General features: G+C 46.9%; 1 protein-coding gene across 1 annotated transcript; it reads left to right on the top strand.

Annotated features, from left to right (window-relative positions):
- The first annotated feature begins 5,618 nt into the window (after positions 1–5,618).
- LOC119406389 (uncharacterized) lies at positions 5,619–9,222 on the top strand. The gene is made up of 2 exons (XM_037673130.1): positions 5,619–6,629; positions 9,196–9,222. The coding sequence occupies exons 1-2, from the start codon at positions 5,619–5,621 to the stop codon at positions 9,220–9,222; spliced, it is 1,038 nt and encodes a 345-aa protein (XP_037529058.1).
- Positions 9,223–13,034: the final 3,812 nt, after the last annotated feature.

Below are 13,034 nucleotides of genomic sequence, written 5' to 3'. Positions count from 1 at the left end.
GACGTGGAGGAGTCCTAATGGCGAAACTAAAAATGAAATAGACTTCATAATGTGCGGCCACCCGGGCATTGTACAGGATGTGGAAGTAGTTAACAAGATCCGATGCAGTGACCATAGAATGGTAAGATCTAGAATTCAACTTGACGTGAGGAAGGAACGGCAGAAACTGATATGCAGGAAGCCGATTAATGAACTAGCTCTGAGAGGGAAAGTTGAGGAATTCAGAGTTTCACTTCAGAATAGGTACGCGGCTTTAACCGAGGAAACCGACCTTAGCGTTGACGCAATGAATGATAATCTGACTAGTATCATCAAGGAGTGTGCAGTGGAAGTCGGGGGTACAGTTGTTAGACAGGACACTGGTAAGCTATCCCAAGAGACGAAAAACCTCATTAAGAAACGTCAAGCTATGAAAGCCTCAAATGCAACAGACAAAATAGAGCTGGCGGAGCTTTCGAAGTTAATCAATAGGCGTAAAGTAGCCGACATAAGAAAGTATAATATGGAGAGAATTGAGCATGCTCTAAAGAACGGAAGAAGCCTCAAAGCTATGAAGACAAAACTGTGCATAGGCAAAAATCAGATGTATGCATTAAGGGATAAGGAAGGCAAGGTCACAAACAATATGGATAGAATAGTTGAGGTAGCGGAAGAGTTCTACAGAGATCTGTACAGCAGCCGAGCCATTCAGGATGATAACGTAAGAAGGAGTAATAGCGCAGAGGAATCTGACATCCCACCAGTATTGACAGGAGAAGTAAAGAAAGCCCTAAAGGGAATGCAAAGAGGCAAAGCAGCTGGTGAGGATCAGGTAACATCAGACCTGTTGAAAGACGGTGGAGAGATTATGTTAGAGAAACTGGCCACCCTGTATACGAAGTGCCTCTCGACGGGGAGGATACCAGAATCTTGGAAGAATGCCAACATCATCTTGATCCATAAGAAAGGGGACGTCAAAGACCTGAAAAATTACAGGCCCATAAGCTTACTGTCGGTTGTCTACAAGCTATTTACAAAAGTAATTGCTAACAGAATTAATACGACATTGGAGTTCAATCAACCAAGGGACCAGGCAGGATTTCGTACAGGATTCTCAACAATAGACCATATTCATACTATCAATCAGGTGATAGAGAAATGCGCGGAATACAACCAACCCCTATACATAGCCTTCATAGATTACGAGAAGGCATTTGATTCGGTGGAGACATCAGCAGTCATGCAGGCACTGCGGAATCAAGGCATCGACGAAGCCTATATAAACATAATGGAAGAAATCTACAGTGGATCCACAGCCACTATAGTCCTCCATAAAGAAAGCGACATAATCCCAATAAAGAAGGGCGTACGGCAGGGAGACACGATCTCTCCAATGTTATTCACCGCGTGTTTACAGGAGGTTTTCAGGGCCCTAGATTGGGAAGAGCTAGGGATAAGAGTTAATGGAGAGTATCTCAGTAACCTACGATTCGCTGATGACATTGCATTGATGAGTAACGCGGGAGACGAATTGCAGCTCATGATTACTGAACTGGATACGGAAAGTAGAAGAGTAGGTCTGAAAATTAATATGCATAAAACTAAAGTAATGTGGAACAATCTTGGCAGAGAACAGCGCTTTGCGATTGGTGGCGAGACACTGGAAGTTGTAAAGGAGTACGTCTACTTAGGACAGGTAGTAACCGCGGAGCCGAACCATGAGAGTGAAATAACTAGAAGAATAAGGATGGGTTGGGGCTCATTCGGCAAGCATTATCAAATCATGAATGGTAATCTACCACTATCCCTCAAGAGGAAGGTATATAACAGCTGCATCTTACCGGTACTTACCTACGGAGCAGAAACCTGGAGACTTACAAAGAGGGTTCAACTTAAATTGAGGACGACGCAGCGAGCGATGGAAAGGAAAATGATAGGTGTAACCTTAAGAGACAGGAAGAGAGCAGAGTGGGTCAGGGAACAAACGGGGGTTAATGACATCATAGTTGAAATCAAGAAGAAGAAATGGATATGGGCCGGGCACGTAGCACGTCGGCAGGATAACCGGTGGTCATTAAGGGTAACTGACTGGATTCCAAGAGATGGCAAACGCGTGAGGGGGAGACAGAAAAATTAGGTGGGTAGATGAGATTAAGAAGTTTGCAGGTATTACGTGGCAGCAGAAAGCACAGGACCGGGTTGATTGGCGGAACATGGGAGAGGCCTTTGCCCTGCAGTGGGCGTAGACAGGCTGATGATGATGATGATGATGAGAGTGATAGTGACTCAGCTATCGATAGTATCGATAGTACCATCGATAGTTCTGCATCACTACTCTGTAGCCTTCGCTTCATTGCAAAGAAAAGTTGTACGCAAGTATGGGACAAACAGGAGTTGCAAGACATCATAACGAAAATGATGTTTCCAATCTAAATAATCTTGCATTATGGCAATGGCATAAAAGGTATACGTTTGGCAGAGTACTTTCGAACTTCACTGAAAATGTTCGGAAGCTGCCCCATCTCCTCAATAATTTTCTTTATGTAACCAGTTTCACAGCGTGGGAGTTTATTGAGGTTTTATAAGATGATACGTTAGCGAGGTGCATAGGGTGAATTGGCTCCAACAGCAGTCACATGCCGGAGTTCACAAATCCCTTGTGCGTCGGGACAGCTTAAGGCTCTCCCATAGTAGAGTGCAGAGAGTACTTTAAAGCGTGATATGCAGGGACCGCTATGTGCTCTCCCATATCCGACAACGAGGTATACCCACGGAGTAACATAGCAAGCGTGAAGAGCGGACACTCTCATTGAACCATGTGGCCTAGAGACTGCTAGCGATCGTAGCGGCCGCCATTAATCGTGGAGCAACTTCCTTTTCCGGCCTTTCCATCGTGTCACGATGGTTTCAGTTTCAACGTTTTTTGCTAATTTCTGGTGTTTTCTTCTTTTCATTCGTGAAATGGCATTCGTTAGCCCTTTTTTAGAGACGATAGAGGCTGCAGGCATGCCTATCGCAAATAGCTACGTGTACCTTTTGAGATTGTTTGCCTCACAAAGAAAGAAAGAAAGAAAGAAAGAAGGAAGGAAACAAAAGGCAGGCACATTCTATAAATGTATCTTGGTTATTCAAATAGTAGTGCCTCAAAAATAATACAGATGAGCTAAGCAGATGTGTTTTGAACTAATGCACTACCTCACTATAACCACTTTCAGGAATTCATAACGGTACGCATTCATACAAAATAAATTTTAATGAGTTTATTGGAAAATACCTTTGCTATGTACAAAATGAAATAGCACTGTCACATTGTGCGTGCTGTAAGAAAAAGTACGCAGTACCTGTAAGCACATTAATGAACCAGGGTGAAATAAAAGAGAATTAAGGATTACGTAGCACAATTGCCCGATGTTGGATTCATTGTAAACACGAACATCTCGAGATATGAGTAAATATTAACGAGCAATTTACAAAGTTTATCATAATGTAAATACTCTTGACATAACAATCACCGGGAACAATTAAACGAGCAGGAAAGAAATTAACACTGTCAAAAGACAGTCCATGAGTACTGTTCTTAAAAACATTGTTGCCCTGATTGCCATCAAAAGCTACTGCACAGCGATGTTTAAATGTGCAGGCGTCATCGTGCACATAATAGACTCCTGCTGCTTGGCCATAGCTGCGCTATAGTTTCTTGACTGGATGTTTCCGGCCGTTGACGTGAAATTCGGGATCCATGTTTCTCGGTACGGGCTGAGTGATGCATGTTCGGAAGAAGTTGACGCCGCTTGTCCTCGTTCAACGGTGGAGCCTAGCGGAGTTGTCTCATGACGGCACGGCCATCTTCAATGGTGGTGAGTCTGCAGTATTATGATGATAAATGTGCATCATTTAATTTACATAAGTATGATTAGGGTTGTTCGTTTTCGGGTTTTACATTTTTTCAAATTCGGGGGGGTAAAAATCGGGCGGTATTTTTCAAACTGGTATTCGGGGAAAAATCGGTTTTTTTGCGAAACCATTCCTTACTTCGGGTTTTTTCGGGTTAAATATACGGTTGTACTTATCAGAACTTACACTGAGCTTATCAAAACGTATCATGGGCTTTTTAAGTATAACACGTTAAATTTGGTGTTTCAAGCTGGTAATTGGGACAGACACCAGAGTATTATAGCAAATACAGTATACTACCCGAAATTTTGTGTTTGAAAATAAATCAGTGGTGTTTGAAAATGAATGAATCAGTAAACATTGACTCTTAGAAATTATACATTTTATTCCTGGTCATCGATTCGTCCTTGTTGACATACATTATCATCTGCATGCGCAACATGTCAGATCTGTCCGGTCGTTGAACATATCTCTGCACATCACAGCTACCATTAGCTCGGCACAACAATGTCAGTGCAGCAAGCCTTGGGTAGCGAGAAGTAGAGTCATGCTCGATTAGCTGGGTTTGTGGGGCTCGCTTCCAGCAAATACTGGTTGAACTCGTCATTAAGGGAATCTCGGTTACGGACATGAACAGAGGTCGGTAGTCCTCAAATGACTGCCCCAGCAGACGCTTCTGAAACGGATCAAGGACGGCTCCCAACTTCCACAAAGTTAGCTGGTTTTCCTCTTTTTCTGAGACGTTCCGTCCAAGAGTGCAGCGCCATTTTGTGGCGAGTTTCGTGCAGAACTCTTCAGAACATGTTTTTACTAAATTAGCGCTGCGCTTGGGTAACATAGACAAAACAGATTTGGCCTGATCGCTTTTACCGATCATCGCCGAAAGCTCCCCGAAAATCTGCTGCAGCTTCACGTTTACCAGGTGATCAAAGCTGGGCATCAAAAGCTTCCCACTTTCAAGCGTTTTCTGGGCTTCCAAAAGTGGGCCGAGTGCATCTCTCATCAAGATTGCCTTCGCATAAACAACTTCTTTTTCAGAAAGTATCCCTCGAATAGCTTCCGCTTTGCTGCTATCATGCGAGCTTTCAGCAAGTTCTGTTAACGAGCTCCACATTTCTACGACTACCACAAGTGCCTTGTAGAAGCTTTGCCATCGATTCGGGACAACAGAAGGTGGCTTCTTAATGTCAGGTCCAAAGAGGCCATTAGAAGAACAAATTTCAGTGTACTTTTGGTAAAGCTTGTTAGCGTGCTTAAATAACGCTCCAAACTTGATCACTACGGATCGAACATCAGACATGCATGGTAAAGAAATGGCATGGTCAACACTCACATGAATAAGGTGTACTATATCTTTCACATGCAAGATTTGGATCCCTTCAGCCTGACAGATTTCTTGAACCATCTTTCGCATGTACTCCGCTGAGTCTGTGGCTACTGCCACAGACGTTGGAACTTCGTCTTCATCAGCCTAGCAGACGCCGTTAATCATCATCGTGATTGCTCCTCACGAGCTGCCGCTCGCTCGAGGGCACGAAGCCATCTTTTCTTCATGTTCCATTAAAGTGTTCGTTCGGACGTGCCGTCTATTCTTCTAAACGACAGTCTGGTTGCCGGCGGACCTTGAGGTCCACCACATGGTGCCGAAACCCAGCGAGATCTTCCGAACGACGCCTCATCGATTCAAGGTGTCGCGTTGCGACCCCTGAGCCTTTGGCGAAGAGTTCCCGGCTGCCGACTGACCCATGGAACGGCTACTCCGACGACGCAAGTGCTTGCGCTCGCAACTGGATGGCATCGTCCAAGAAGCGGAAGGCCTCCTACGAGAACAAGAGCTGTCATCGTCACAGGTCAGCGTTTCAATTGACCGAATCAACGCGATCTACGCACAGATAACAAAGATAGATGAAAGCCTAATAGACGAGACGCCTGACGAGCTGATCGAGACAGAGATGATAGACGCGAGCAATTATGGGGACAAGATTGTGACATTGACGGCAAAGCTTCGCTTTGCGATTCTGAACAACCAGGCGTCTCAAGCCTCGCGCCCGACGACGAGCCAAGCTTTGACGACGACGAGCCAAGCTTCCGTCAGTTTCAGGTCGAGACTGCCGCAACTAGAGCTCCAGAAATTTGACGGCAACAGACAAAAATGGCATCGATTTTGGATGCAGTTCTCGACGGCAGTGCACAACAACGACGACCTCAGCGCTGCCGAGAAATTCAACTATTTGAGCACGCTTGTCACTGGAACTGCCGCTGCAGCCATTTCCGGACTCCAGGCAACGGGGGAGTGCTATGAAGACGCGATAGATATCCTCAAGAAACGCTTCGGGGACGAGAGGATTATCGTTCAGGAACATCTTCGAAGCCTCTTAGATCTCAGGCCAGTCTTCTCGTCTTCTAGCACCACCGAACTTCGAGACCTCTACGACGAAGTACAAGTACATGTGAGGAGTCTCAAAGCGCTTGGAACAAGCCCCAATACATACTGCTCCATGCTACGGGAGATTCTCTTGCGAGTCCTACCATCCGACTTGGTGCTCAAGTATCATGAACTTCAGAAGCCGACGACAACTGCGGTATCAACGATGCAAGCGCAAAGGGACCCACAGGACAGGACGACAGAAATCGAGAAAGAGCTGCAAGATCTTCTGGAGTTCCTCGAACATCAGCTTCATTGCAGAGAGACTCTGGCGGCGTGTCCGTCTTCAAGACCTGAAATCCCTCAACCAACTGGAGACATGCCGCGACGAGTAAGGCATCGTACTATGTCGTCAGCAGCGTCTCTGCAAAGTGTGCTGGGGAAGCCTGATCCATGTCTATTTTGTAAGTCGACGAAGCATCGTGCCGAAGTCTGCGACGACGAAACGAATTTGGCGGTCAAGAAGCAGATTCTCGCCAAGGCCGGGCGATGCTTTCGTTGTCTCAAGCAAGGTCACCTGGCAAGACGCTGCAGGGGAAGACAAAAATGCGACAGATGCTCTCGACGACATGTAACATCCATGTGTGACCCGGACTTCCGGAAGAAGGCAAACGACGCTTCTGCGACAGCAGTCAACCTCCTCTCGGAACAAGCGAGCCCTGTTATATTATTACAGTCCTTGACAGCCAAGATAGCAGGCACGATGTCTTCAAGGTACTACAGGGTACTCTTCGATGGAGGGAGTCAGCGGAGCTTCATCACCATCGAAGCATCTCGCCAACTTGGCTGCCAGCTGTTGCAAGAAGAAACGGTGACAGTTGGAGTTTTCGGAGGTCACAAGACGCAGAAAACAATGAGAAGAGTCCGTGTCAGCATTTTCGAAGAAGCCAAGAAGGAACCGATTATAATCGATGCTTTAGAAGTAGAGGACATCTGTAGCGAGCACATTCCAATTCCAAGCGAAGAAGTCACAAGGAAGATGGAACAGACTGGATTGGACACGCGAGCCCTTCGTCTAAAAGGAGAAAACGAAAACTCCATTTCCTTGCTCGTTGGGTCCGACTACTACTGGCGTTTTGTGACCGGTGATGTGAGAAGTGTGTGCAACAGATGGAAAGATCTAAAGGCTGTACACACTAAACTGGGATGGACTGTGCAAGGTCCACTACCTATCTCAGGAAAAATGATTCACTGCTCAACCGCCGTAGTACTTCGAACCTGCATTGAAAAAGACACGGTTTCGGATGCTCTCCCGCAATTTTGGAATCTGGAAAGTATCGGCGTCAAAGATGAAGAAAGCATCTCAGACAGCGAACAGACACTACAAGAATTCGAACGAAATATAACTAAAAAGGACGGTCGTTATCAAGTTCGACTTCCTTGGAAGAAAACTGTAGAACTTGAAGACAATTTCTCTGTGGCCACTAAACGCCTTGGAAATTTGATGCGCAAGCTCATGAAGGACCACAGCCTTCTGGAAAAATATGACAAGACCATACGTGTATATCTGGAAGAAGGTTCAGCAGAACGAGTTTCCAGTTCAAGTTACACACGTGATCACCGACCGTACTACATGCCGCATCGAGCCGTGATCAAGGAAGACCGGACTACAACAAAGATTCGCATCGTTTTTGACGCGTCCTCCCATGAACGCGGAGCGAAATCACTGAATGACAACTTGGAATCCGGTCCGAACCTAAACCCCGACGTAGCCACACTCCTCTTGCGTTTCCGGAGATACAAGGTGGCTATGACAGCAGATGTGGAAAAGGCGTTCCTTCAGATTGGTCTACATGAAGAGGACAGAGATTCCCTCCGATTCCTCTGGTTCGCCAATTCTCCCGAGACAAATCAACCATTACCAGAAGAAGAAATCTGGAGAATGACCAGAGTGCCGTTTGGAGCAACTTCAAGCCCTTTTCTTCTGATGGCCACCCTGCAACACCATTTCCGGTGCGCCGAAAACCGCTACAAATCGACGGCTCTCCTGCTTCAGAAATCCATGTACATGGATGACCTTCTGATAGGAGCCGACACAACACAAGATGCTATTAGGATGCATGAAGAAATAGTGAAAATATTCAAGGATGCATCTATGAACATCAGGAAGTGGAAAAGCAATGACCCTGCAGTGACTGCCTGTTTTCAAGATTCCATCCTAACACAAGACCAACCCCTTTGTACGCCGCCAGGAATGCTGAAAGTTCTTGGGATGTATTGGAACACGGAGAATGACAGCTTCTGTTTCCATCCTATGAGCATCTTGCACTTTATTTCGCAGCATGAAGTGACCAAGCGTTTTGCTCTACAAGCTGTGGCAAGGTTTTATGACCCGTTAGGTCTCATGTCTCCCTTTCTTGTGAGAGCGAAGATATTTCTGCAAGACCTTTGGAAAGCTAATCTAGAGTGGGATGAACCGTTACCAACCCATTTGGCGGGCGCATGGTTAAAATGGAGTCAAGAAGTGACGCATCTCCAAGACATCCACGTTCCCAGGTTTCTGGGAGCCGGAATGCGAAGGCCGATTTTTGAGACGTACCTACACAATTTTGCCGACGCTAGCGAATCGGCATACGGAGCAGTAGCGTACGCTTCCATGTTTGACTCGAAGGGCGAAGCTTGTAGTGCAATCCTGTTTGCGAAGACGAGGGTTGCGCCAATCAAAACAATAACCCTGGCTCGACTTGAGTTGATGTCTGCTCTGCTGGCAGCACGCATTTACCGTTACCTTTCAAGCAACTCTGACCTACATTTCAAGAAGGTAACAATTTGGTCCGACTCACAAATTACGCTCTGCTGGATTCGGAAGGAACCAACGGCATGGAAGACATTCGTCAGAAATCGGGTGGCTGAAATCCAAAAACTTACAGATCTCTCGTTTTGGCGTTTCTGCCCAGGCAAGGAAAATCCCGCAGACTTATTGACAAGAGGTATATCAGCTGAGAAACTACATCAGACAGAACTGTGGTGGCATGGACCAAAATGGATGACCGATCCCTCAAGATGGCCAGAAGACTCTTGTCAAGACATGCGAGGAGAAGTACCAGAATGTGCTTCCACAACTATGACTCATGCTGTCAGCGCGAAACCACCATTAGAACGACTAATTGACACGGAGCGGTTCAGCTCCCGCGTCAAACTTCTGCGAGTCACAGCGTGGGTGTTGAGATACACGAAGAAGCTTAAAAGGGTGCCCATATCATCACAGGAGCTTCTGACAGAAGAACTACAAGAAGCTGAATTGTATCTGATACGGGCCGAGCAAAAGATACACTTTCGCGATGAAATGACGCACCTTTCGGAAAACAAGCCTGTTAAATCGCTAAGCCAAGTTAGACATCTACGGCTTCTATTGGACAATGGTGGACTGATTCGTGTACAAGGTCGTGCTCTCAGCCAGAGCGAGAACTACGGAGCTCAGAATCTGATCCTTTTACCAAGAGACAGTTATTTCACAACGCTGACTATCCGACAAGCCCATACGAAGGTTCTTCATTGTGGCGTGCGAGATACGCTTATACAGATTCGTGAACGATTTTGGGTTCCACAGGCCAGACAACTAGTCAAGAAAGTCATACGCCAATGCCTGGTGTGTCAGCGAATGCAAGCAAAGCCAGTTCAGCAAGAAACACCTTCTTTACCAAGTGACAGATGTACGAAGGCCGAACCTTTTCTCGTAACAGGAATTGACTTTGCTGGACCATTATACGTCAGAGGAAGTGAACATCAGCGTGCTTATATTGCGCTATTCACTTGTGCTGTCACGCGGGCGATCCACTTAGAGTTGGTCGAAGACATGACTACGGAAAACTTTCTCTGTGCCTTCAGAAGATTTATTTCGAGAAGAGGAATTTGTAGAACCATATACAGCGACAATGCCCGAACCTTTATGAAAACATCAAAGGTGCTTGAGAAATTGTGGAAGGCTGTTCGACACCCGGATGTAATCTCGTTTTTCGCGGCATCGGAAATTCATTGGAAGTTCCTGTGCCCAAGTGCTCCCTGGTGGGGAGGCTTCTACGAGAGATTAGTACGCTCTGTGAAGAACTGCTTGAGAAAAATGCTTGGACGGAGACTTGTAGGTTTCACAGAGCTCAGCACGCTTTTAACAGAAGTAGAGGCCGTGCTGAATTCACGTCCTTTGACATTTGTTTACAATGCTGTTGATGAGCCCTACCCACTTTGCCCAGCAAGTTTTCTAGTGGGGCGAAGAATTACATCTCTGCCCCCTTATGAAATACCGAAAGATGCTAAAAGCGAAGACCAGCTGAACAGCCTCTTTCAGAAGCGAGAAGAAAGCTTACAAACCTTTTGGAAACGTTGGCAGAAGGAATATTTGGTCGAACTAAGAAACTTCGCCGTCAACAAAGCGAAACGCACTGACTTGCTGAAGGAAGGAAACTTAGTCTTTTCGGCGACAAACAACGCCCTCGGCAAGTTTGGGTGATGGCAAGGATAAGACGACTACATAACGGACGCGATGGAAAAGTTCGCTCCTGTTCTCTCCAGTTGCCGGGCGGAGCAGAAATCAACCGCCCTGTTCAAATGCTCTATCCACTGGAAGTCGAGTGACGCCATCTGTTGGGCGCGGGAAGATGTTGGAACTTCGTCTTCATCAGCCTAGCAGACGCCGTTAATCATCATCGTGATTGCTCCTCACGAGCTGCCGCTCGCTCGAGGGCACGAAGCCATCTTTTCTTCATGTTCCATTAAATTGTTCGTTCGGACGTGCCGTCTATTCTTCTAAACGACAGTCTGGTTGCCGGCGGACCTTGAGGTCCACCACAACAACGTCTTTCCACGTCTTGCCAACCGTCAGGAGTGCCTTGCTAACTGCGCTGGCCACCGTGTAACTGTTCGATGCATTTACCCTGTCGACGTCGACCAGAACAACGTGCTTCTTCACGTTTTTCTGGCTATAGTAGCACAGGAGAGTGTTGATGGTAGGCACACCAGTGATGTCTGGGGATTCATCGACGATGACGCTCACTTTCACATCTCGCATATAATCGCGGATTTTCTCCATGTCCTTGTCAAAAGCTTCTTTCAGGTATTTCAGCCGAAGTCTTTGTCCTGTTGGCATGGTCTTCGCGGCCTTGCAGTATTTGCGTGCGAAGTCTCCCAGCGGTCCGTCCGCCTGGTGCATGCTTATTCCGCTGTACGCTAGGGCACGAACAAAGTCATGGATAACGCCGTCCGCTTCAGTTTCTTTCGCACGCTGTCTACAGGACATATCAAAAAGCGTCTGCTGAGACGTTCCCGCAGTCTCAGCTTCCTTGGAAGCCGTCTTGAACTTCTTATGACGAGATGACATTAGATGCTCACGAATTCGGTCGTAGGGCTTCTTCGCTGGATCGGTGACCATCTCGGTGTTGCAATATTTGCACACTAAAGTGCGGGTGCCTTCACTGTCTTTCGTTGCGATCTGGAGATCTTCATGTTCTTTACACCAGTCATCCAGTGTCTTTCGTTTTCTTCCCATCTCCACGCTGAAGTTTCCGGTGCCGCCTTATGTCCGCGACGGTGGCTTTGCGCTCACAAGACGCGCCTGGTAATGCTAAGTGAGGATGGCGATATGCGTCTCGTCTCGTGTCGCGCGAGAGAGTGAGGGGCGTTCGCGCAGGGTTGGACGCTGGGGGAGGGTATGGCTGGCTTCTTCGTCGCTCAATCTCTCCCCCACCGACTGGTCACCCGTCCCTTCCGCGTGAAATTCTTGGAAGCAGGTGCACATACCCGAGACTAATCTGCAGTGGGCAAAGGGGCAGATTTCTTTGCTTTTCTTTCACCCTAAATTTGTTCACAATGTACTCGAAGCGTGGCCGGCCTCAAACGTGTTTCCCACTTTCTTCTGCAAGCATTTTTTTAGGGGGGGGGGTGCATGTACGCTCTCACGCATGTGCGTGCAGAGGAGAGAAGGGATGTAAAGATTAGAGAGGAGAAAGGGGTGACAAAGGAGACAGGTAGTGGTGAGAAGAGAAGGGGAAGAGCATCAACACGAGTTAGCAGCAACTCACGATTGTGCAGATCGCTACAGGGAGGTTTATTCGGGGAGAAATCGGGTTTAACCCGATTCTCCTGAAACTTGTTCGGGGTGCAAGAATCGGGTAAAATCGGGTTTTACCCGAAAACGAACAACCCTAAGTATGATCCATTCATACTGCTTCAGCATTCTGGGTGCTGATTTCACTATTTTCAGTTTTCTGCACATCTAGGCGCACATCTGACCTAGGAGAACTAAAACAATAACGCACCACTATAGAATGCTATCGCGCGTCCCCGGAAGCCAAGAATTAAAGTGCCTGCCCTGCGCAGCGCGCACTGCAGCTGCGGAAGGAGAATTCAGGAGCGTTGTGGAGAATTGAGGGGTGTTGAGGAGTGAGAAGAATTCAGGAATTGAGAAATGTAGTGCGATGACAGCTTCGTTAATTGCAGTTGATGACACCATTGAACCATGTGCGCACCTGCCGGGGTAGAGAAACATTTTGATAGATTGGGCAATCACTCAAATATGGTTTCGTTAGCTCGAGTTGTAACAGTATACGTTAGGTCGACCGGACAGTGCGCTGAGCTCTTGCCCTGAATGAGAAGATAATAAACATCCCTTGCTGCACTGACGTATTCACGTACCAGCGAAGCCAATAGACGTCAACAGCAAAAACGCCAATACAACCAGCGACTGCGGCACCATGCAAAAGTGGAGAATGCGGCCTAAACAAGTCTAAAAATATCACAGCAT

This window comes from Rhipicephalus sanguineus, chromosome 10 (assembly GCF_013339695.2).
Source record: "Rhipicephalus sanguineus isolate Rsan-2018 chromosome 10, BIME_Rsan_1.4, whole genome shotgun sequence".
NCBI classification, from domain to species: Eukaryota; Metazoa; Arthropoda; class Arachnida; order Ixodida; family Ixodidae; genus Rhipicephalus; species Rhipicephalus sanguineus.
This window is presented reverse-complemented; position numbering and strand designations above follow the sequence as displayed.

What these genes read in the sequence shown, in the direction of transcription:
- LOC119406389 (XM_037673130.1), top strand. Translation starts at nt 5,619, where the DNA reads ATGGAACGGCTACTCCGACGACGCAAGTGCTTGCGCTCGCAACTGGAT. An exon ending in CTGGAGACATGCCGCGACGA is followed by an intron (nt 6,630 to 9,195) that starts GTAAGGCATCGT and finishes GTTTCTGCCCAG; the next exon opens with GCAAGGAAAATCCCGCAGAC.